At 58.3% G+C, this 22598-nt stretch overlaps 2 protein-coding genes across 2 annotated transcripts; one reads left to right on the forward strand and one right to left on the reverse strand.

Moving 5' to 3' along the window:
• Positions 1–223: 223 nt before the first annotated feature.
• Positions 224–6802, forward strand: VOLCADRAFT_86116 (uncharacterized protein; the record flags this gene model as incomplete). Its single annotated transcript, XM_002945748.1, has 15 exons — positions 224–971; positions 1385–1831; positions 2094–2193; positions 2475–2492; positions 2684–3021; positions 3361–3434; positions 3582–3731; positions 3888–4178; positions 4391–4531; positions 4882–5020; positions 5414–5459; positions 5778–5900; positions 6204–6249; positions 6589–6665; positions 6781–6802. The coding sequence occupies 15 exons, from the start codon at positions 224–226 to the stop codon at positions 6800–6802; spliced, it is 2760 nt and encodes a 919-aa protein (XP_002945794.1).
• An 8298-nt stretch (positions 6803–15100) lies between these two features.
• VOLCADRAFT_127330 (uncharacterized protein) lies at positions 15101–21607 on the reverse strand (the record flags this gene model as incomplete). The annotated part of the gene is made up of 10 exons (XM_002946099.1): positions 15101–15196; positions 15567–15719; positions 16560–17036; positions 17658–17829; positions 18149–18303; positions 18617–18625; positions 18682–18785; positions 19497–19748; positions 19900–20069; positions 21165–21607. The coding sequence occupies 10 exons, from the start codon at positions 21605–21607 to the stop codon at positions 15101–15103; spliced, it is 2031 nt and encodes a 676-aa protein (XP_002946145.1).
• Positions 21608–22598: the final 991 nt, after the last annotated feature.

Raw genomic sequence — 22598 nt, forward strand, 5'->3', positions numbered from 1 at the left:
TAACAAAGGTCCCATGCAATATAGCAAACTAAGTATTATGGGGTCGCGGTGCATAAAATAACAATCTCAGACGAACCCCGTCAAGGTCACAGCATGACCTGCTTTTTCAAGGTCACACGCAACGCGTCCTGAACCCCAATCCGCTTGGATTTTCATTTGGTTGCGCAGCTGGCTTTACAAATACGCAAGCGTGTCCCTTCGCCGCTGCGGCAGTCCTGCCGTCATGCTCTGGGCGCTGGCCCTGGCCATCACCGCCGCCTGGTGCTGCAGCAGCGCATATGCGGCCGGCCCTTGCTCCGTCACCTCCCCACGGACATTCTACCAGGCGTTGCAGAATCCGCAGTGCAAACTTCTGCGCATTGAGGGGACAAGTCTCATCCTCACACCGGCCAGCTGGGCCGCCTCCGCCGCAGCCAGCAGCCTTCCCCCTTTCCCCTTGTCGCCCTCGCGCTCCCCCTCGTCCCTCTCCTCTTCCTCGCCCCAGCCTCAGCCCCTGCTAATCTCCAGAAACGTCACTCTGGAGAGCAGCAGCTCCGCCACATGGAGTGACGGCAGCAGCAGTAGTAGTAGCGCTGTGCGAGCGATCTTTGATTGTGGCTACCTGAAGCACCACATCACCGCTGCCGCCGGAGTCACCTTTCGCATCCATGGCCTCACGCTGGAAAACTGCCGACAGCCCTCCGCATTACTCGCAGTGGGTCTAGACCTCCTAGAACTGGGTCCCGGCTCGCAGCTTTTGTTGGAGGACGTGACGTACAAGTGTGTGCTGTGTCCGCCGCTGGGAGAGCTCGTACAATTTGCCGTCGCCACGCCGCGTCCCGCGGCCGCAGAGCAAAAGCAGCAGGCTGTGTGGCCGGTGCGCGACGCCTGCCTGCCGGGTACTGCTAATGTGGCGGAGGCAGAGCTGCAGCAAGAGCAGGCCGGCGGGTGCACTGGACAGGCGGTCCGCTTTGACGACTTTGCACAGCTTGGTACGCGACAGGGAGGGATAGAGAGAGGGGAAGAGGGGGGAGTCAGGGGAGGGCTCGGAGGGGGCGAGGGAGATTTTCAGGCGAGGGCTCGGAGGGGGCGAGGGAGCAGAAGGCGAGGGAGATTTTCCCGCTATGGCATCGGCACATGCAATGCAGGGCGTGTATACAGGGGAAGGGGGGTCGAGGTGACGGCTTTTTGTGGCGATACGGAAACGGGGGGAAGCAGGGGGTAAGAAGAACCACAGGCGAATGAAGCTGATACTCGAAATAGATAGATACTCCAAGAATAGGCAGATATTAAAGTAAAACAGGGAAACAGGGGGGATTTTGGGGCCTGCAAATGCGACCGGCGTCACGTTCCCGGCTCCTCCATCTTCCCCCGACTCCCTCGCCTTCTCCCCACCCACCCGCAGCCACGGGGCCCGGTCCCAACGGTGTCCGTAAGCTCAGCGGTGGCATGGTCCGCTACCTCAACGTCACACAGCTGTGCGCGAACCAAGTAAATGCGTCCTGCACTGCCGTACGAAGCCTGGCGGAATGCGCCCAGACCGCAGTTGCCAACCTGAAGCTGTCGGAGTGGGACAATGCGGATCTCCAGGTTGAGGTTTCGGAGCCACCTCCCCTCGCCAGGGCCCCCTCTAATGTGGCTTTAGTCTCGGATGCTTCAGCTGAGGAGGAGCAGCAGCAGCAGCAGCTGGCGGGGGTCGATGCTGCCGCTGCAGGTGGTGGTGGAGATGGTGGTGGTAATAAGGTGGCTGGTGAAGTTGGTAAGGTGGCGGCTATGGAGGTGGTCTACTTCTCGGCGAGCGACGCGAAAACTCGGCGGTTGCTGGCGATTGTGGTGCCCTCTGTGGTGGGGGGTGAGTGGGGCAACTGTGAGTGTATGGTTCGGTGTGTGGTTGTGGGTTTGCGTGTATACCTGCCTGCACAATCCATGAATGCAATTGATTTGGGTCGGATCGGTCCGTGGGGGGTTCAGAATTGTTGTCTGGGTCGTTCAATCACCGCCATCGCCATCACCATCACCACCACCAACAACAACAGGGCCTCGTCTTATCCCCCCCCTGGGATTCCCCCACTCAACCCCGCAACCCTCACCCGCCCACCCTCCCCTCTCTGCAGTTCTGGGTGTGCTGCTGCTGGTGGCGGGGCTGCTGGTGTGGACTCGGAGGAGGCAGAAGTTCGCACCATGCCCCATTGGGATCAAGGAAGCCTACGAGGGGTGAGGAGGAGGAGGAGGAGGATGGAGGGCGGAGGAGGGGAAGGCATGGAGGGGGGCCGCGGAGAAGGAGGAGGGGTGACAGTTGCCTTCTGCGGACGGATGCCGTGCCGCGTGTTTCTATTGTGTTACCGTTTCCCAACTGCTTCCCAGTCCCGAACGTGCAGCAAAAAAGGGGGAGGCCCTCTTCACGAGCCATATGCCTCTCGCAGGTCCGCACTTACCCCCCCCCCCCAGTACCTTTGTGGTTCGTCTTTCCCCCCCCGCACCTCCCGTTCCCGCAGTACCCGTATCTATTTCTGGTGGGCGCATCCGTCTATCTCTGGCATCTGCTTCACTCGTCCTAGTTCGTCTTAACCCCCTCCCCCCCCCCACACACACACCTGGGCGTTTACTTTGGCAGGTGTTGCTTTGAATGTAGGTAGTTGGTATTCCTTGTCTTCTCCCTCGTCCACATAGTCGTCGGCCCAACCCCCATTACCTCCACCCGCAGGGTTGTGTTCGTGGGCCTGTCTCAGGGCTCCGACATCGGCGTGCCCCATGCCAACCTAGATCTCGACCTGGGCCTGGATTTGGATCTCAACCAGTTCACCCACTTCAACCACCTGGGGGTCCTACACAACCACCACCACCACCATCACCACCACCTGCATGGCGGCGACGGTGGCGGCATGGCAGCTGTTGTCCTGAGCGGCATTGGCGGAGGGCTTGCCGGCAAGGGGGAAGTAGGAGCCAAGCACCACCACCACCACCGTCATGTGCAGCACCAGCAGCAGCAGCAGCTGGGGGATTGTGTCAGCGGAGAGGAGGGTGTGTCGGATGAAGTGTGGAGTGAGTCCCGTAAAGGATAAGGGAAGGGGGAGGGAGGAGGAGGGGGGAGTAGCGAAACCAAGGGGGTTGGGGGTGGTGGGCTGGTCAGCAGCACCTTCTCCAGTAAGGAAACTCGTCTTGAGCTCCTCAGTCCACAGCCCTCCACAATGCCCCGCCATTCCCATGCCCCCACCTATTCCCACCGCCATAGATAGCAGTTTACGTTGGTTTCGGAAACGGCGGGTCTGCAGTTGATCGCTTGTTTCTTGCGTCGTTATGCTTTCCAACCCACCCATCCACCCACCCGCCCACAGCTTCTTGCCCCATTTGATTCCCCACCCGCCCTGTCATCCTCCGCAGTTGGTGGCGGCCACCGTTACCCGCTCTCCTGGGACGGCCCGGATGGCCGGGTCCGGGCCTCCACCTCCCTCACCGTCAGCAACTGCACTTCCACCAGCGCCCCAGCAGTAGTCGGGATCATCGTCGCAGGAGCCTCATCCACACATCCACATCTTCAACCTGAACCCCAACCCCAGCCCGCCACCGCACATAAACTGCCGCCGCTGCCGCTGCTACCGCAGCCCGCCGCTGCCGCTGCCGCCAACTCGCCGCGGGCACAGCCCGCCGCATCGTCGTTAGGCGGCGAAGGCGCACCAGCACCCGGCCCTACTCAGCAACAACACCAGCTGCAGTACCACTTCGAGCTCACACAATTACCAGACCCCCCGTCTGTCGACAGGGACAGTGGTTTCGGAGCTGGTGGCAGCGGCGGCGAAGGCGGTGGCGAAGGGTGCAGTGACGACGGCGGCGGCGGCGAAGGCGGCAGCAGTCCCCGCTCCGCCCCTGTGAACCTGGTCCTCGGTGTGGACGTCATCCTGACCAGCCAGCCGGTGCTGGGTCGCAGTCCGTTGGGCTCCGCACTGCTGGGGCAGTACGGGCAGGTGCCAGTGGCGGTCAAGGTATTCCACCGGGACTGTCTGGGCGGGTCGTACGAGGAGCTCAAAGCGCTTCACGGGGACCTGGAGGGCCTGGCGGGCTTGTGTGGCGTCGGGGCGGGAGTCAGTTGTGGCGGCGCCGGAGGCAGCGGTAGTGGCGGCGGTGGGAGGCATCCGCCGCAGGTGGTCTCGGTGCTTGGTGTGGGGGAGGCGCCTGGCGGTGAGGAGGTGTTTGTGCTGGAGGTGAGTGAGGGGGGTTTGGGTTGGGGCTGTGACGTCACCTTGGGGGGTGGAGGTTGGTAAGTGGGGTTATCTTTGCCACCCTTGTCCTTGTCCTTGCCTCAGGAGCTGGGTTTCGATACTTGTAAGTAATCCCCCGGCCGCTTCTAAACCCCTTCTGCTGTTCTTTACCTCCCGCCCCCACCCCCCCGGCCGCTCATCCCCCCTCCTTTCAGGAGCTTATGAGCACCAACTTGTCCCGGCTGCTCCAGGAGAGGCAGGGACACGGCGGACTGCCTCTGGAGCGAGCACTGTCCATTGCGCTGGATGTGGCACTGGGCCTCTCGTACTTGCACCCAACCATACTGCACAGGAATGTGAGTGAGGGAAAGAGAGGGGGGGCCCGGGCAGGTCGAAGGAAGAGGGGGATAGGAGGAGGGAATACGTGGTCTGGCCCAAACGGAAGGGGGGCAACTTGGAGAGCAAGGGGGGGTGTGGGGAGCTGGATGGGTAGCTTGGAAAAACACGCAGTTTGCGCAATGGCGGCCCAGAACCGAGACAGACGAACTGCTATTAGGGTGCAACACCCTACTTCCATGCTCTGTGCCGTTTCCGATCCCGTTATTGTTGGAGTACTGGAGGCTAGTCTTCCGTTCTCTGATCATGCTGTTGGTGGTTATGGCGGTTGTGGTTATGGTGGTTGTTTCTGTTATCCTGTCCTCCTCAGCTCAAGCCGGAGAGCGTGTTGTTGGACAGCTCCTTCAACGCCAAGGTGGCGGATTACGGACTGGGTCGGCTGCTGGACTTCGGGCCCCGGGAGCGGCGGGAGCTGGAGACCAGGAGGGCCCGATATCTGGTAGGAGAGGGTGTGTGTGTGGGGGGGGAGAAGGGGTGCTATGGAAGGAGGGAGAGGGGAACGTGGGGAATATGCAAAAGCTTGTTGGGGAGTGGAAACGGGAGGGAAAGGGCCTCCGTTCTCATACACACACATATATATGTGCACATGTGCTGGTGGGCTGACAGAGAGCGGCAGATGGAGACGTGTGGGTGTTCAGACGGACTGTTCGAAACGGTGTGGTTTCCCGATACTGGTGTATGTACATACGTACGGACTGTGCGCAGGCGCCCGAGTGCTTCCGAGTGCCCCGGGAAAGGGAGAGGGAGAGGGCGGGGGAGAGGCGGTCCAGGCAGGGCTTTGGCACGGCAGCCGCCTCCGCGCCCATTCCCCCCAGCCCCACTCCCTCCCCCCGCACTCCTAGGCCGACAGCAACGCCGCAAGCAGATATGTACAGGTATGGGCTTGTGGTGGGGTGTGTGAGTGAGCGGGTGTGTATGTGTGTATGTGCGTGTGTGTATTGAGGGGGGAAGTTAGTTCGTTAAGATGTGTTACCTTCAGCGGGGCCCCGCCCATATCTGCGGCTCACTGCTACTGCTGCTCCTGCTTCTACTGCCGCCCGCACGCGTAGCCGTGCTTGCGGTAAACGGCTCACCTCTGCACGTTGCCACATCGCCATTGTGGTGTAATGAAGGAATAACATGTATTTGTATCCACACGCACACCGCTTATGTGTGTATGTATGTCGTGTGTCATTTGTCACGTGTGTCTGTTTGTGTGTTTTGCAGCTTCGGTGTGTTGCTGTGGGAGATGTTGGCCCGGGAGACTCCCTGGCGGCATATGGACGCGGACCAGATAGCAGTGGCGGTGGCGGTCCAGAACAGGCGACCGGAGATACCCGTCAACGACCGGTGAGAGAAGGGGGGGGAAAGTGGGGGACGGGAGGGGGGGAGGAAGAAGGGGGGGGAAGAAGGGAAGAGGCAAGAGGAACATGAAGCAGACACAGGATACGCTACTGTATTACCTGTGTTGATTCAGGAGGGACTCTTTGCCTGGCGCCGCATGTGTGTGTGTGTGTGTGTGTGTGTGTGTGTGTGCGTGTTAATGAAATGAGACGCGTGTAGAAATTTTGGCGACAATAACAGCCCCCCTCAACCCTTTTAAACCATCCGCTTCCCTCCCCTCTTACTCCACCAATACACACCTACACGCAGGTTCCCGCCTAAGGTCCGCAAACTCATCTTGCAGTGCTGGGAGCAGGTACGGTGACGATGACGACAGATCGACCCAGTTGTTGTTTGTTGCCCGAACCGATGTAGCGGCGGTAGTGGTAGTGGTAATGGTGGTAATGGTGGTGGTGGTGAGGCGGTACCCGCCCGCACCGGGCGGCCAAGTCGGGACTCTTCCCTAGACCTTCCCAGCCACCTCCCCACCCCTAACCCCCCACCCCCACCGACACACCACCACTACATGCACGTGGCCATAATCCCACGCACACAATCTCCCCCCTGTCATGTCAGCCCTCGTCTCCTCGCCTCCCCGCCACCCCGCCACCCCAATCCCCACCACCCCCCAACACACACACACACGCCACCTCAGGAGCCCCGCAAGCGACCCAGCGCCTCCGAGGTGGCCAAGCGCCTCTCCCAGCTGGTGCATCAACACCGGGGCCGCAGGTGATCAAACAACGCTCTCCTCTAGGGGACCTAGAAACATCCGCCGCCGTGGTGGCCATCTCCTCCTGCTCGTGCTCCTCCTCTTCCTCCTCCTCCTTGTCTTCGTCTTCTTCAGCCGTGTTGTTGTTTATATATAAATCAAGCGGCCAGCGTATTCCCCCAGCACAAGCTTCGCGACCTGTTCTGCTACTGCTGCTGCGTGTTGTCCTTTTGTCCTTGTGGGCGCTGCTGGCGCGAAAGCAGTCGAGCATCAGCTGTCAGGGCCGGACTGCACTGAACTGTTGGGTGTGCAGGGTCGTTGCGTTGGTCTGTCTGCTCGTGTGTGTGTGTGTCCGTGTGCGTGTGTGGAACGAGAGTGTGTGCCTGTATGTACATCCCTATTTGCGTGCTATTGCGTAAGGTGTATGTATGTATGTACGCGTGTGTTCGGTTAGGAGAGCGTGTGGCACCACTATGCACCTCCTCGGGAGAACCCCGGATGCAGCAGCAGCAGTAGCAGCAGCAATAGCAGCAGGAACCACAGTAGCAGCAGCAATAGCAGCAGTAACAGCAGCAGCGTTAGCAACAGTAACAGCAGTAGCAACAGTAACAGCAGTAGCAGCAGCAGGATAAGAGAATTAACTGTAGACACACCTCTCACTTCCACATTCCCACTGGGTGCGTGTGTGTTTGCGTCGGTGACGTTTACAACGGACTGACTTGCAATGGGCTTTAAGGGTGGGGGATGGAATGGCAGCAGCGCTGGTACTGCACCGCCGGTCCACGGCAAAACACAGCGGCAACACGGTGGTGGATATCGCGGTGGTGGAGCTACAAGAAACGCACCTCACAACCAGCCCGACAGCTTATGTGGGTAATATATCTCCAGGGCGGGGATGGCAGTGGCGCGGTGCTGCGCCATGGCCCAACGTTTTCCTTTAGTGCTGCATGTTGTCGTTTTGTTGTTATTGTCAGTATTGTTGTTAATGGTATTCCCAGCCGCATCAGCACTGTTTGGCAGTAACTGAAAGTAACTATTAATAAACCAACCGCAACCGTGTCTCCCAGCCGATTGGTGGCTGCCCGCGCGCTGTGTATGGAAGACACTCCTGCTTGATAGAGTGTGCCTGACTAACTCGCACACACACATGCATACATACATACGTACATACATACATAAACTCTTCTACACAACGATAAAACCGAAGACTAAAAATGCATCCAAGGACTGCAAGGTTTTCGCCAAGTGGTCGCAATGGATGGATGGATGGGTGGGTGGGTGGGTGGTAACTAACTTTCCTGAGCTACGCGGAAAGTGGTTCCTCGTCTTGCCGGCGGTCCGCGGGGGCTGGGAAGGAAGGAGGGCGAGCAGCATCAGTGTTGCTTCCGACGGTGGAAGGTGTGGCAGGGAAGTGGAGGGAAGGGAAGGGGGCCGGCGCGGCTGTGCAGAAGCTGCTGTTATTTCAGTGCTGGAGGCTATGAGGCTTGTGAGCGCGTATGGGGGGAGATGGCAGTGGCGGCAGCAGCAGCAGCAGCAGTAGGAGCGAGCAGCTTTTGTAGGGGAGAGGCGGCGAGGTGTGGCGGGTGGTCGGGGTTTTCCTCCTGCTGCCTGGTTTCGCCACTGGTCGGGCTCGGCCGGCTCGTCCCTCAGCCGCCGGGATTTAAGGAGAGCGGGCGGCGGTGTCTGAAAAGGAACTTGGCAGCTGCGGTTGCGCGGCAGGCAGGCGGCAGGCGGTATGCAGGCTGTTTCTGTTTGTTGGGAAAGATGAGGGGATGTGATATGTGGATCGCTTGGGTTGGCTGGTCGGGCTTCGGGCCTTTGCTTCAAGGCAGAGGTCCTCAACCTCTGGTGTCCTGGTACCGGAGCTGGCTGGCTTGTGCGTGACGATGATTGTGGGGGTGATAATGACATGATGATGATGATGATGATGATGATGATGATGAGATTTCCCATGATGATGCTGGTAAGGTCTGTTTGCGATGATGATGGTGGTGATGATAATGACGACGTACATACGTAAGGTGTTCATCTGGAGGAGGAGGGAAGGACTGTTTGCGTGGGTGGAAAAGAGGTGAAGACGCGGCCAAAGAGGGTATAGTCAAAGCATGGAAGACGCGTTGCAGACGGTGGGATAGCAACCGGCGGCACAGGTTCCCTGTCTGTTTGTTTTTCTGTGGCGGTCCCTATGCGAATGTATGTCTGCATGTCCGCCTGTCTGTTTGTCGGCGGAGGGAGTTTGAATTATACAGACTCGGAGAGATTTCCGACGTCTGCTGCCACGCAGCGGTGCGACATGGTGGTGCTATAGGACACCACATCTTAGGGTCCAACCAACTAGGTGTGTGCATGGTCTCTTCTTGTACAGATGACGACACGGTGTGCGTGTAAATTTATGGTGACTTCAATTAGCAAGAAGAGGAAATCGAGATGGAGGAGGAGGTAGAGACGGAGGAGGGAGGAGGACTTGCTGGACAGGCTAGAGGGAGGCCGCAAAGGTGAAGAAGGTACCACCATCAAGCTGTTTCCTTGATTAAGCACATTTAGGCGAAGAAAGCTCTTAGGCGCAACATCCCTTTTTAAAACCAAGGGTTCTATCTTGATTGGCACTTGTGAGCAACGGTGTTAGGGGGTTCGTTGTTACGTGTGGATGATAACCGGGTACGGCGAAGGACAGCGCTGAAGGGCAAGAAAGCCTGACGTCGAAGGCCGAAGAACGGGGGACTGACTCTTCAAATAGGGGGGTCCTTGTGAAGCAGCTGCCCGCGTTTCCAAAGCACGTATGGTGTTGGATTGTAAGGTGCCCAAGTACGTTTGCGAGGAAGAGAATGTCGCCAGGCTGGAGAGGAAAGTGCAGTGGCATATTGGAATGTGAGATTAGCGTAAGCGAGTTACAGGGCGTTTTATTGCACGGGCGAATTTACGTGCAAATCTTTCACCGTAGCATCAGTCCTCAGTTCACTTCTTGGAACGAACATCAGCATAGGTCCAAGCCCTCTCGCTTGGAGGGATATGCAAACAAACATCCTGATAGGGGTAAACTCGCACGCTACCGAGCATTCAACCGAGCACATGCATGCTTAGTTGAATGGTGAGATGCGACCCCCCCCTCATTTTGTGCTCGGCAAGCCTGCCACCGCGTACCGGATATGTTGGCGATGTTACAGAACGCTGCACCTTGGTTTCTGTGCGCATTGCGTACGTTGCTCGACCCCGCCGACCAAAACTACACGTGCCCAACTGAAGACATTCCCGGTGGTTGTGCAGCAGCTCTTGAGGCTGTTGCTGGCTGAAATCCATCCTGAGCTGTTGCAACACGGCTAACGCGGGCACGTCCCTATGCACAGCAAATAGCTGTTCCAAGCCAACAGCGGCGTCCATGTCACCGACAAGGCTCTAAACGTCTTATCTGTTCTTATGTTTAATTAAGTTTATGTATGTTATACTTTGCGCAACTTTGCAATTTGACTTTACTCTGAACAAGGTGCTGCATACAACTGCCTCTTCGCCAGCGCTTCATCTTCCGCGGCAGTTTCACGAGCCCAGAGTTGCAAGCTACGACGTTGGCTTTCGGTGCTTTTAGTTACTGCAAAGCATCCACGCAATAGTCCAGCCTGCATGCCGCGTGCGGCTATGGCCAACATGCCCACCTGCGCAACGCGCTGGCGCACCTGGTCCTCATCCGCCAAGAAAATTTATATACACTTGTACAGGCGCATTTTGCGAATCGCACGCGCGCATCTGCGCGGCAAAATTCGCTCCTGACTTTTGGGACGAGATGTACGGAGTCTTTATTCGCGAAGTACGAGTCGTACTGTACGACCGGACACATTTGTGCGAGGGGCTGCTTAACCAACAGCAGTAGCTTATATTGATGCTGCTGTTGCAGTTGCAGTTGCTCCTGCTCAACCATGCGGTGTCGAATAGTTGTTGGTGTTCCTGATGTTTTCGTGTGCCGTCTTTATCGCCTGCCGGCCGGTTTCTTTCCATATTCTGTGGCGATAAGGTGTCGTGTTCGGCGTTGAAGTTTCTCGGGTTGTTAGTAACACTTTTAAGGAAAGGGGAATCGGTGTTGCCAAGGACCGGAAGTACATTTTTTTTGACTTCGAGTTATGATATCTATTGACGTTTAGGTGGACTTTATGACGAAAGAGATTTTTTATTTGTTAGATTGTTGGCGAAATAGAATGTTACCAAAGCGGAGTGGACACCAAAGCGGAGTGGACGAGCAGTCCCGTCATTCGAACGGCCCATGTGACATGGACGTATCGCGCAGGCCTTGTTATGTAAAGCTCAAAACTTTTACCGACCGAACATATAATACTTGCGAACCCTCGAAGCCCCTGCACTGCGAGTGTTTTGCAGCCAAAAAACCTTTTGGTTTACCGAATCGATGTCTGGAGGTCATTCGATTTGCGTTGCACGGGTCGCGTGATGCTGAAAAAGCAAAAGAAGAGTTGCTTATTGCAAACGCGTTCTACATTACAAAAGAACGACGAATCGAGTCCCCATCGAGTCGTACGCCCTGCGAAAAATCTAGTGCCGGACACACAGCTACACACATTTGTCGCAACTCGAAAAGCTTCGTGACGAAACGGCGGAAATGGACACGTTACAAGATGTGGAGACTTCCACAGGGGTCTCTCTGGAGGGAAGGAGGATGGCATTGGTTGGGTTGCAAGACCGAGCGATGAACGGCCTACCCCTCAGGCCCTCTAACGCGTCGCCTCTCCCTAACGCGACCTGAACTTCACTGCCTCCTCTTCCGTTATTCGGTTATTCGCAGCATCGCCACACCAACAGTGGGCGTGTGGGCCCCAGCGCGTGGCGGATTTGGCCAACTTGCCGACAAGTGACAGAGGCCGCCACATGACTGTCGCCCAGCGCTAGTAGAGCCATGAAGCAACAAATAACGCGGCTGCGGTGCCGGCGGTGGGGAAGAAGGCTGAGGTCACCCCGCCCGGGCTGCGATGTGCCGGGAAGGTGGCCTTTCGTTCATCCCGCTTGGGGCTTATGTGGGTTTCCCTCGGCGGCCGAGTCAGAGGAGATAAAAAAAATATGTGTCCTGCCTGTTGTTCTTCCCTTTTCCTTCCGCCGTATAAATTATACGGCGCCGCCACTACCCGTCATCACCATTCTTTGCAGCTGCCGCAACAGCTGTGTACCTGGGAGTGGTGCCGGCTTGTATCCCAGTGGCGCCAGTTGCCCTTAGCTGAGCATATAACCGATATTTCCTCCTTCCTCGGCGGATGAGAACTCGGTAGGTATTCCAAGACGTACATACATACAAATCTGTACTTCTCGCCGCTCAGTTAACTTATGGATACACATACAAACATACATGTGCCCTTTACGCGCAAGAGCGCCTCTTGTGAAGCGTCTTCAGTGCGGGTGCTTGCGAAGGTAGGTCGGTCTTTGTTGTGGCCGCTGTTATAGGTACTCGAGGCCCGCAACCAAACATCTCCATTTCACATGCCCCTCCCCAGACTCTGATTCACCAAATCTGTTGTGGCAGTAGTCTTGTGGCGTGGTGGAGCAGTTTCCTCAAGGTTCCCAGGCATTACCGTTTGCGAGAGCATGTCTCCACCAGCACAAGGACGCGAGCGCAAGACGACTCCGCCTGGCGAAGGATCTAACGACTTAACCGAAAACCGAAATGCAACAACCCCTTTTAACGACCCAAGGGAATCCAGAAACGGGCGACGAGTCGCGGACACGACCCACGTCTGCGTCCCTGCGATAGAGCTCAGAAGCAGCAGAGCGATTACTCAAGGAGGCGCTACAAAATCGGGTTCGGGAGCTTTCCCGGTCTCCATGTCTCTCCTTTCACACACATGCACACACATACACACACACGTGCGCACATGGAGCCCTCCCGACACGCGCTGCTTTGGCCAACGTGTGGTGTAAAGGTTGCGCTCCCCCTTCGCTGTGTCAAAACTCGTAACAAGTACAGCCCGGAGTGATCTTCGCTGAGGAGATGAACATAACGGCCAAACAAACGGACAGATAGACAGACAGACGTACGAAAATGAAGCTTTAGGTCAGATCTCGAATTCAACCCAGGATCAGCATTGCCGCGTCCATAACCAGCCAAAGGCCTCCAGATAGATAGATAGATAGATAGACGACCCAATCTCCCAACAACCGACCGTACCATATCGCTGTTGCCGTTCGATATCGCTGTTAGACACAAGAGTAGACACACAGACACAAAGACCAGGACGGGACGGGAGGCTGCGGGAGGGGCACAAGACCGGGGGGGGTATGGCACCATTTGGCCAAGATGGCGGTCAGCAGCAGCAGCAGCAGTAGCAGTAGCAGCAGCGGCGATAAGGATAACGGGTTGAATAACGGTGACCTGCCGGCCCGTCCATCCCACCCATCCCCCCATTTACCGTGCACGCCCGAAGGTGTCCCGTTCCCCTTCCTTACAAGGCCGCGGCCGCGGCTGTGGCTGCGACAGGGAACACACAGCCGCCGGGCCACCATCCCTACACCCTCTTCACACATCCATACACACATATACCACACGATACAGCACGCAACATTCCTTAGAAACCACCACAGCTACCATCACACCATCACGTCCTCGCTGCAATCATCATGGCCACCGCTCGCCATCACCATCACCATCACCATCACATTCACCCTTGCTAGCATCACCACTACCACCGCCGCCACCATCACCACCACAATCACCATCACCAGCTGCTGGCTGCTAAAAACGTCCCTAAACCAGAATCCTCTTCTTCCGCCCTCCATGGTGCGCCCAAAGGCGGTGTTGAACTCCGGCCCATCCAACCAGAGAGTTACCCAAAGTTGCCTGTTTGCCTGCCTGCCTGGATTCCTTTCTTCCTTTCGAGGACGACCAACTTCAAGCGCGTCAAAGCAACCGTCCGCTACGTAGATGCCTCCCCTGCACCACCACCTCCATACGGCACAGTATCGTGATATACAACATACAGGCCCCCCAGGCCTCTGAGGGCCTTATCCAAACGGATAAAAGCAACGCACCAATCCAACGGTAAACAGACAGTACGACAATGGACGGGTTCCGAGGGCCCCAGGACAAGACACCCACCCACACACGCATACATACCTACACACATACATACATACCTACGTACAGAATAACGCAAAGCCGCCAGACCTGATGGGAATGGTCAAAACTTCATTTTGGTCCCCCGTCCATTCTGCCCCCACTTCCTCATTCTCACGGCGACTTGACATCAGAGGAGTCTCGTGTGTTGCGATGTGTGGCGCCGTCCAGTTACCGTCCGTGCCTCGTTTTGCAGCAATTTTGACAAATTGTACGTCTGTACGTCTGCAGGGTGGTGGAAATCTCATGAGTTGCATTTTTGCGTCGTCATAGTGTCTATGCGGGTGGGTAGGTGGATGGGTACAAGATTGCCGTACAGTACCTCGATCAGATCGTACCTTTCCCGTACGTTACCTTGGAACCAAACTACTATTTACCGAATAACCATTTTCCAACCAACAACCGTCCAACCAACAACGAGTCGCTGCGAACGCTTCCCACCTCTCTTTCTCTCTCCTCCCCCAGCGGCCTCTGCACGCCTCGCAACCTCATTAGCCTCCCGGGGGAGCCCCACCACACACACACACACAGAGGCGCACACAGACACACTCGCATTCACATCCATTCACATCTTCACACAAAAAGGCAAGCAAAGCACAAAAAGACACTAGCCTCGAACGCTGAGAGAATCCCGTGCCCGAACCCGTTCGTTCCGACCAATCATACTAATCCACAGTCAATGCCCGAAGCCCTGCAGGCAGGAGCAGCCAATCGGCAGCCAACCAACCAGCCAACCAAGCAGGCAGGCAGGCAAGGGCTGACAGATTGACAGGTTTACTCCGAGCGCTGCAGGGAATGAACGCACGCGGGGTCCTGTTCCGCCCCCCTCTGTCAATGCCCTCCTCACCAATTCCTTCTTCTGCTTCTCGACTGCGAGGAGCGCCGTCGTTCAACGCGGACAACTGGACCGCGCTCGCACACAGACACAGACACAGACAGACACACACACACAGACGTACACACACAAAGCGAGGACAAGACGGCGGGTGCGGACGGAGTGGCAGCAGCGGCTAGTAGCAGTCGCGGCCCTACCTGGCGCTCGCGCCTCTCACATCTGCGCTCCCATAACGACCGTCACAGCCCTCTAAACGGCCTCTCACGCCGACACCGACAACGCGAGCCCGTCCCTCTCTCGCTCTCCCCACCTTCCCTCTCTCTTCCCTCTACACGTACAACCCTTTCCCTGGCCCACAAACGATCCCCCGGGAACCAGATGGTGGTGGTAGTGGGGGGGGCGGCCCGAGTTTTTCAACAACCGTTTGTTTGTAAAAATTCAGTACTTGTACAGTTCCTCTTGGTTCGTCCGCAGCCCCCCGGCGGCCTTTGCAAAGGGCATCCTCGCACTCGACACGAGACTCAGCACAGCCGGCAATAAAGGGGGGTGGGGGGGAAAAGGGCGCGACCCCATCCGCGACGGCCCCATCCGCCACCACCATCGTCCTCCACGGCCTCCTGTGTGTGTGTGAGACAAGAGGTCGGCGTGTTACTTGTCTTCTTGCGTCGCTTCCCCCGCCGGCCCGGCTGCCCCTGCTCCTGCTCCAAGGGGACCTCTGAGCGCGGCGGCAGCTGCGCCGCCAAAGGTGGTGGTGCCCACTGTCGCCTGCGCCGCTTCCTGACCCGCCGTCGCCGTCGCTGCCGTCGCCGCCGCTACCGCACCACAACCGCCAGCCGATGTCCCGGTCGCCGCTGCTGCCCCTGTCGCACTCACACCTTGACCTTCCTGTGCAGCTGCGAGATGCTTCCTGGAAGGCGCTGCCTGCGCTGGAGGCGCATTGGACCCTCCTCCCCCTCCTCCTCCCCCTCCCCCTCCGTTGGGGCCTACCGGCTGCCCCAGGGCGCGTGCGGGCGGGTGGGCAGTGGCCGCCAGGGCCGCCAGGAAGGGCAGTCCGTGCTGCTGCCCGTCACGCCGCTCCTGGTCCAACCGCCGCATGCGCTCCTGGCTCCGGGCAGCTGCACCCGGCTTCCGACGACCCACCTGGGGGGGCACGGGGGCGGTGCGGAAGGGGGAGGGGGGAAAGGGATGAGACGAGAAGCAGGGGGGAGAGAAAGTGAAAGGGTGCCACCAAAGGAAGCCAGGCGTATCTATCTATCTATCTATCTGGTCTATCTATCTATCTATCCATCTATCTATCTATCTACTTGCCTGTGTGCGACTGGCTACCTCTCAGTCTGTTTGCCTCCCCCCCTCCCGCTCTGCCCTTTCTTCTCCTTCTCCCGGCGTCCGACAGCGTATACTCTCCCTCCCCCCCCTTCTCTCTCCCCCCTATAATCGACTTTAACCAGCCAGCCAGTCAGCAGCCAGCCAGTCAGGCATACGCTTGCCCAGCCCCAGCTAGGTGCCCAGCAGGGGACTGTGGCCGCCCACACCGCCCACGTAGCCCAACCCAGGGCTAACCCCGTCCTAAATACTTCCTACAACCCTCTCCCTCTCCCTCCCCAGCGCCCCACACCCCTGTATTGACTCTCCCTCACATCGCCCCAGGCAGGTAGGGGTGCCTTTCACCTCCTCTACCTGACACACCCTTACATTCTCGTATCCAGTCACCCACCCATGCACCTTCTATGCGCTCCATCCCTTTATCCACTCTCTCTCGACACACACACACACGCAGGTATAAAGGGGGGAAAGCCCCCATTTTTCGCACAAACAACTTGTATCCAGCCAAATGCCCTCACCATCATCACCTTCCCCCTCACCACCCAAAACATTAACGGCTCCCAGCTCCCACTCATCAAGCATCATGACTGGACCCCAACGACAGCTCCTCCTCCCATCACCATCACCATTACCACCACCACTCCACACGGAACCCACCTGGTACGCGGCCACCGTCGCGTGGTCCATCTTCCCGGGCGGCCGTGCCATGGGCGCCAAACCCATAAGGCCCCCATGCTTCAAATCGGTGTTCAAGCTAGGTCCCGACCCCCCGCCTCCAGCCCCACCCTCCCGGGAAAGCAAACTCCGCTCCCTCTCCCGATTCCGAGCCTCCACGTGCTGCCGCTGCTCCTCCGTCACGTCGTACACGTGCTGCAACAAATGCTCCGCCAGGCCCCGCGCCGTCATGCCTTGACCGCCGTGGTGGTTAAGGTGGTTGCCGAAAACGGACCCGTGGGTCACCCCCGAGGAGCTGTCACTCCCGCCTCCGCCTCCGCCGCTTCCGCTTCCGCCGCCGCCGGCAGACATGCTTCTGTCCGCCTCAACGATGACGTCCCGCAGCAGGTCCATCGCCTTGGCCTGGCACTCCGCCGGCGTCAGCGCAGGGAGGTCGTTGTTGTCCGCGGACTCCAAAACCTGAAAACGGAGGAAAGAAGGGGAAAGGAAAGGGGAATAATGAAATGAACTGCCGGAGGAGAGGGGGAAGGGGAGGGGGAAAGGACAAACCACGTGAACGCGTGAAGCTGCTGTCAAGGAAAGAGTGTACAGAGCAGCAGAACTGACCAGCAGGCGGTTTTGAAAGAGCCGACCTCGGGAAGTGGTAAGGGGAGAGGTTGCATTTAAGGAGGGGACCTCCGGAATGCGATTTAACATTGCGCAACGGTCGACAGCGGCAGCGGCAGCAGCGGGTATTACAGCAGGGAGTTTAAACAAGAGGTTCTTTTTTGGGGGGGGGAAGGGACGAGGTTGCGGAGAACTGGTCAACCGTGTGGAACGGAAATTCCTGCTGACCCTTCCCAACTTGCAGGTCGATACGTAATCAGGTTGTAAGATACGAGGTATGGACTCGCAACACGCCTCGGGGGGGGTGCCCTTTCCTCCTTCCTTCAAACCCATTCCTCTCTCCGACCCCCAAATCCCCTCCAAAAAAACCGCAACCCCAACCCCCAAAACTTAACCCCCAAACTTAACCCCCAAACCCCAACCCCCCCCCAAATCCCCCAACCCAAACCCAACCCCCCAAACCCAAACCCCTACCTGATGCCGCGCCATCTTTCTGATCACGGGGTCGAAGTTATCCGCCACTCCGTCCGACGTGAGGAAGATGAAGTCCCCCTCCTCTAGGAAGGTGAGGCACAGCAGCATGTTGGCCAGGTCGGGCTCCTCGCCCACGGCGTAGCCCAGTGCGCCGGGGCACCAGCGCGGGTCACTGAGGCAGGGGAGAGAGGTTGGGGGGGGGAGAGAGGTGGGGAGGGAAGGAGGGAGGGAGGGAAGGAGGGAAAGACGAACCACACGCGATTGAAGCTGCTGCCAGGGCAAGATAGTAGCAACCGAAAGGGAAGGAGGGAGGGGAGGAGGCAGAAATTGGGCTCGGGAGCAGGGGAAGCCTTCCCTCTCTGCCCACATTCCACGACTTCACCCATCCCCACCGGGAAACCCGAAAACGGTCAACCCTTAACAAATCCCTACCCCTCGCTCCCCATCCCTCCCTCTGCCTTCCTCGCTCCCTCCATCTCCCTCGCACTCACCGCGCCCCCTCCGCATGCGCCGCCGCCGTTACCTCCTCCACCGTCCTTTTGCTGCTCCGGTACACGTAGGCGGCACTGTCCCCCACCGTCATGGTGATGGCGGCCCAGCGCCCCGGGTGCCGTACCCACTTGAGCGGGAGAACCACACTCACGACCTGGGGGGGGGCCCGGGAGAAGGGGGAAGGGAAAAACACGCAAAGGAGCGGGAAACAGCCGCCAAACGGGAAGGGGAGGAGAAGAGAGTGAGGTGCGGGGAAAGGGGCCCAGGTAGACAGGTAGATAGAGGGAAGAGGGAAGAAAGGGAAAATTGCTCTTGATGCAAGGGAAGGACCCCTGATGCATCGCCGCATGGAAAGGAGAAGAACCCCTCCCTTCTTCCCCCTCCCCGCAACCGCTTTTCCCCTCTTCGACAAAAAAACCGCCTCCCTCCTCCGTGCCACCGGGGCCCCCCCAAATCAGCTTATTCACCCCCCCCGGCTGCGGGCAGGCGGGGGGAAGACAAGCCACAATCAAGAGGAGCGCTCGGTGCTCACCAGTGTCGTCAGTGTCCCGAACTGCTGCAGAATCAGCTTCTGAGAGGCGGAGATGGAGTCCAGCAGGTGCCGGAACACCGTATGGCAGTCCAGGGAGGAGTCGGCTGGCGTGTGTGTGTTTTGGGGGGGGGGAGAAACAGGGGGTGGGTAGTGAGGGTGTGTGGTGTTGGAGTTGGGGGGAAAGACGAACCACACACGATTGAAGCTGCTGCCAGGGCAAGAGAGTATCAAACGTGTGAGTTGGGGGGGAAGGAGGGTCCCGGAGGGGAACCGTGTGAAGAGGGGGAAGTAACCAGCAGGCGGAGGAGGAGGAGGGAGGAAGGGTCGGGTTGGGGCGTTACACGATGGGGAAACATTAGGAATGACGTGGCGGAATAATCCGCTGGAGGAGGACAAGGGGAATCATATGACTTGATGCAATAAACAAAAAATAAATAAAGGAGGTGGGGGGAGCAACTGGAAGGGAGCTAAGATGCCGTCATTTCCCAGTGCCTTATTGCCATTCCGCCATCCGCTTGGGCGAGACAGCGATGTGCCGCGACGTGCCGCAATAGTGCCGCGCAATAGTCAAAGGGGGGACCGGGGCAACGGTTGCTGATATGTAAGGGGGATTCGTCCTCCTGCCAGAGCAGAGGGCAACATTATACACAATACACAATACCTTCCCCCCATTCATACACAGTAATGGATGATCCATGCCGCCCCCCCAAAAAAAGCCCTTGGGGACAGCTGGCTTGTTGGGAGAAGGGAGATGCCCTTTGGTAAGGGGGAAGGTTACCGGGGGGCGCAACACAACAAGAACAACAACAGCTTACTCTCGTGCTGTTTTAGAGCGTGGTGCATGTGGTTGAGGCAACCCAACACGGCACATCGAGCGGCACGCCGAGGCGGTTCGCCCCAGTTCACTCCGTCCGCTACCGCCAAGATGGCTCCCTCCGGATAGGCGAGGATGCCGAAGCAGTCAGCGACGGGCTCGCCGTTGCGCCTGCCCGTCGGCCCGAGATCGTACATGGACACGGAGATGCCATAGGCCCAGTCCACGGGGTTGTCCCAAGTAACCGGCAGATCTGCAAGGAGGTGTATCCATTTGTACGTGCAGTTGAATTTATGGGCGAACTGTGGCGGCTTCATGTGAGGCTTGCTGAATCCGGCCGGTTAAGGTAAGGCGGAAAATGCTGGCTTCTCGGCACATGTGCTTTAATGCACCTGTTACCTCACCTGCGGCAAATTGTTTATACACAGCCACGCCAGTGTCTGGCCCCGAGTGAGAAGCGACGATGGTCGTGTTTGGCTTGCTGAGGTGGAGATTCGCTTCAGGAGGCTCTGCCTCAGCCCCCTGCTTCCCAGACAACGTGCCACATTCCAGCTTGTTTGCAGCTGATTGCTCCCTGAGTAAGGTCCGGTGAGCAGCTTTGTGTCAACGCGAAAAGGTCGCCGCCAAAGCATAAAACCCTTTGCTTACTTGAGCCTGACACCCAGGTGTCGGAAAAAGTTCAAAAACATTCAAGGGCCCTCACTCATCAGCGGGGCAGCCGCGTAACACAGGCGGCGAACGGGCGCTACCAAAATGAAAGTGCCTGAGTTCCAACCCTGCTAAAATGCACACGAGTAAAGGAGATATATACAATCTTAAGGTCTCCTATCAGTTATGAGAAGTCCTAGACCCGGACCCGTAGCCCTGCACTCCCAAAGAGTAACTAAGACTTCCCACGTCGTGAAAGGGGGCTGCTTGCAAGAACGCATTTGCGTGACTCCTGCGTGCAAAATCCGGCAGGTCATGAAAAAGTTTCCATACCACACAGAGGTCAGGGACGAAGTACGACAGTTTTCCGGTACAGCTTTTAGACCCTTGTGTAACTCATGGTTTTACAAAATATGCCAGTTCCCCAACAGATTATGTAAACTTGCTAACACGTTGGGAAAGTTCCGTCCTGCCAATCTCCGGCCAGTTCGGTCAATCACTTGATCATAGGCATGCTGACTTCAATACACTTACGACGAAATAAGACAACTTAACTTGCCCCCAAAATCATCAAAACGTTGCACCAACGCGATTTGTTCATCCAGCAGCCCAAAGTAAATCGTCTTAGTCATCATCATCCACCAGGTCCACTACCTCCACAGCCCCGGACGCCTTTACCGCTTCCTGAGGCATGCCTCCACACCCTGACAAGCCCCGCGCAGACCTCAGACCATACACGCTTCCTAGCCCCGAAACCATCGACCCGACACAACCAGCCTCAGCACCCGCCCGCTGCCCTCCCGCTTCCTGCCAGGCCAAGCTTCGGCTTCCACCCGCCCCGCTGTGTGCAGCCGACTGGGCCCCCGTCAACATCTCCCTGTCATGCCGCCCCGCTCTTCTCTCCTCTCCTCTCCTGTTCCCCCCCTTGTTAACGTTCCCGTCCTCGTCATCGCTGTCCAGAAGGACGTGAACAACCCTCTCATCCGTGCACGTGCCTTCAGCCCCACCGCGCAGCTCCCACCCACGTTCCCTCCCCTCCTCTCCTCTTCTCTTGCACACCCCGTCCTTGCCACCGCCGCCTCCGTCGCTGCTCCGATGGTGACCTGCCACCACATCCCTGGAATCCGCACATGCATGCCGCGCCTCAGGAGCGGGGGCCCCAGGCGACACAGGCAACAGTGGCACCAGCGAGCGTGTCCCTTGTAGGGCTTGTCCAGGCCCGTCTTTCAAGAATAACAACTGAGAATGTTGCTGTTGCTGAATCTGCTGCTGCTGCTGTTGCTGCGGATCGTGCGTCGGTCCGTTGCTCCGAAACCTGGCCAACGCAGCCTCAGCACAGCGCCGTCGGAGCTCCTCAGCGGATGGCGCCGAGCCGCCGTCATCAGCCCCCGGCCCCGCCCCCAACCCTGATACTAAACCCAGATCCGGGCCCCGCACAGGCCCCACACCTCCTCTTCCCACCATCTCAGGCCTAGAATCGCCATCCCGACCCGGACAGGACTCCACGTTGCCGCGGCCGCCAGTTATACCTCGAGCCTGCGTGCCTGCACCCTCTGCTGCCGACGAGGTCCCCACAGGCGCCGTCGCGGCAGCTGCCGTCCCACTTGCGCCACCCGTCATCGCCGTATGCGGTCGCTGCATGTGCGCGCTGCTGCCGTCGCCGCCGCCGCTGCTGCCACTGGGCCCCACCGCCGGCACCGTCGCAGCTGCGGCCATAGACCCCGGCTTCTCCACCGGCGCCGGCGATCTCTCTGCTCGTCGTTTGGCGCCGCGCGCGATGTCGTCAATGCGTTGCTGTCCCGGCGGCAGCGGAGGCGGCTTGTGCTGGTGATGTTGCTGCTGCGGGTGCTGTACATGTTGCTGCTCTGTTTTGGTGGCAGGTGACTTCTTCCTGCTCCCGCTGGCGACCTTGGGTTTGGGTTTGGGCTCTGGCTCCCGGATTTTTATGTATGTGCCGCCGCACGTGCGGAGGTGCGTGTGGTAGCCGCAGTGGGGGTCCTGACAGGCGGCAGCGCGGTGGCCGCTGCGCCTAGCGGGGCCGCGGATGTGGCGACAGACGAACAGACGAACGAACAGCACATCATTAACCAGCAGGAAACACAACCGGAAGGATCCCGATACATGATAGTGGTAGTGATAATGGTAGTGGTAGTGATAATGGTAGTGGTAGTGGTAGTGATAATGATAGTGGCAGTGATGATGATAGTGGTAGTGATAATGGTAGTGGCAGTGATAATGGCAGTGATAATGGTAGTGGCAGTGATAGTGATGGGAAGGAAGCGATCAGCGGCAGCAGTGTATCGCCCTACCGTTGGCCTACCACTCCCCTGCCGCGCCCCGACACGGGGTTTCTCTCCTCCTTGCCGCCCTGCCCGCTCCCCCCTAACACCCCGGAGGTCAACGAATCCATCCTTAATCCAGGTGCACTCAATCCGGTACCTGCACCACCACCCAC

Source organism: Volvox carteri (genome assembly GCF_000143455.1).
Source record: "Volvox carteri f. nagariensis unplaced genomic scaffold VOLCAscaffold_1, whole genome shotgun sequence".
In the NCBI taxonomy this organism is placed as follows: Eukaryota; Viridiplantae; Chlorophyta; class Chlorophyceae; order Chlamydomonadales; family Volvocaceae; genus Volvox; species Volvox carteri.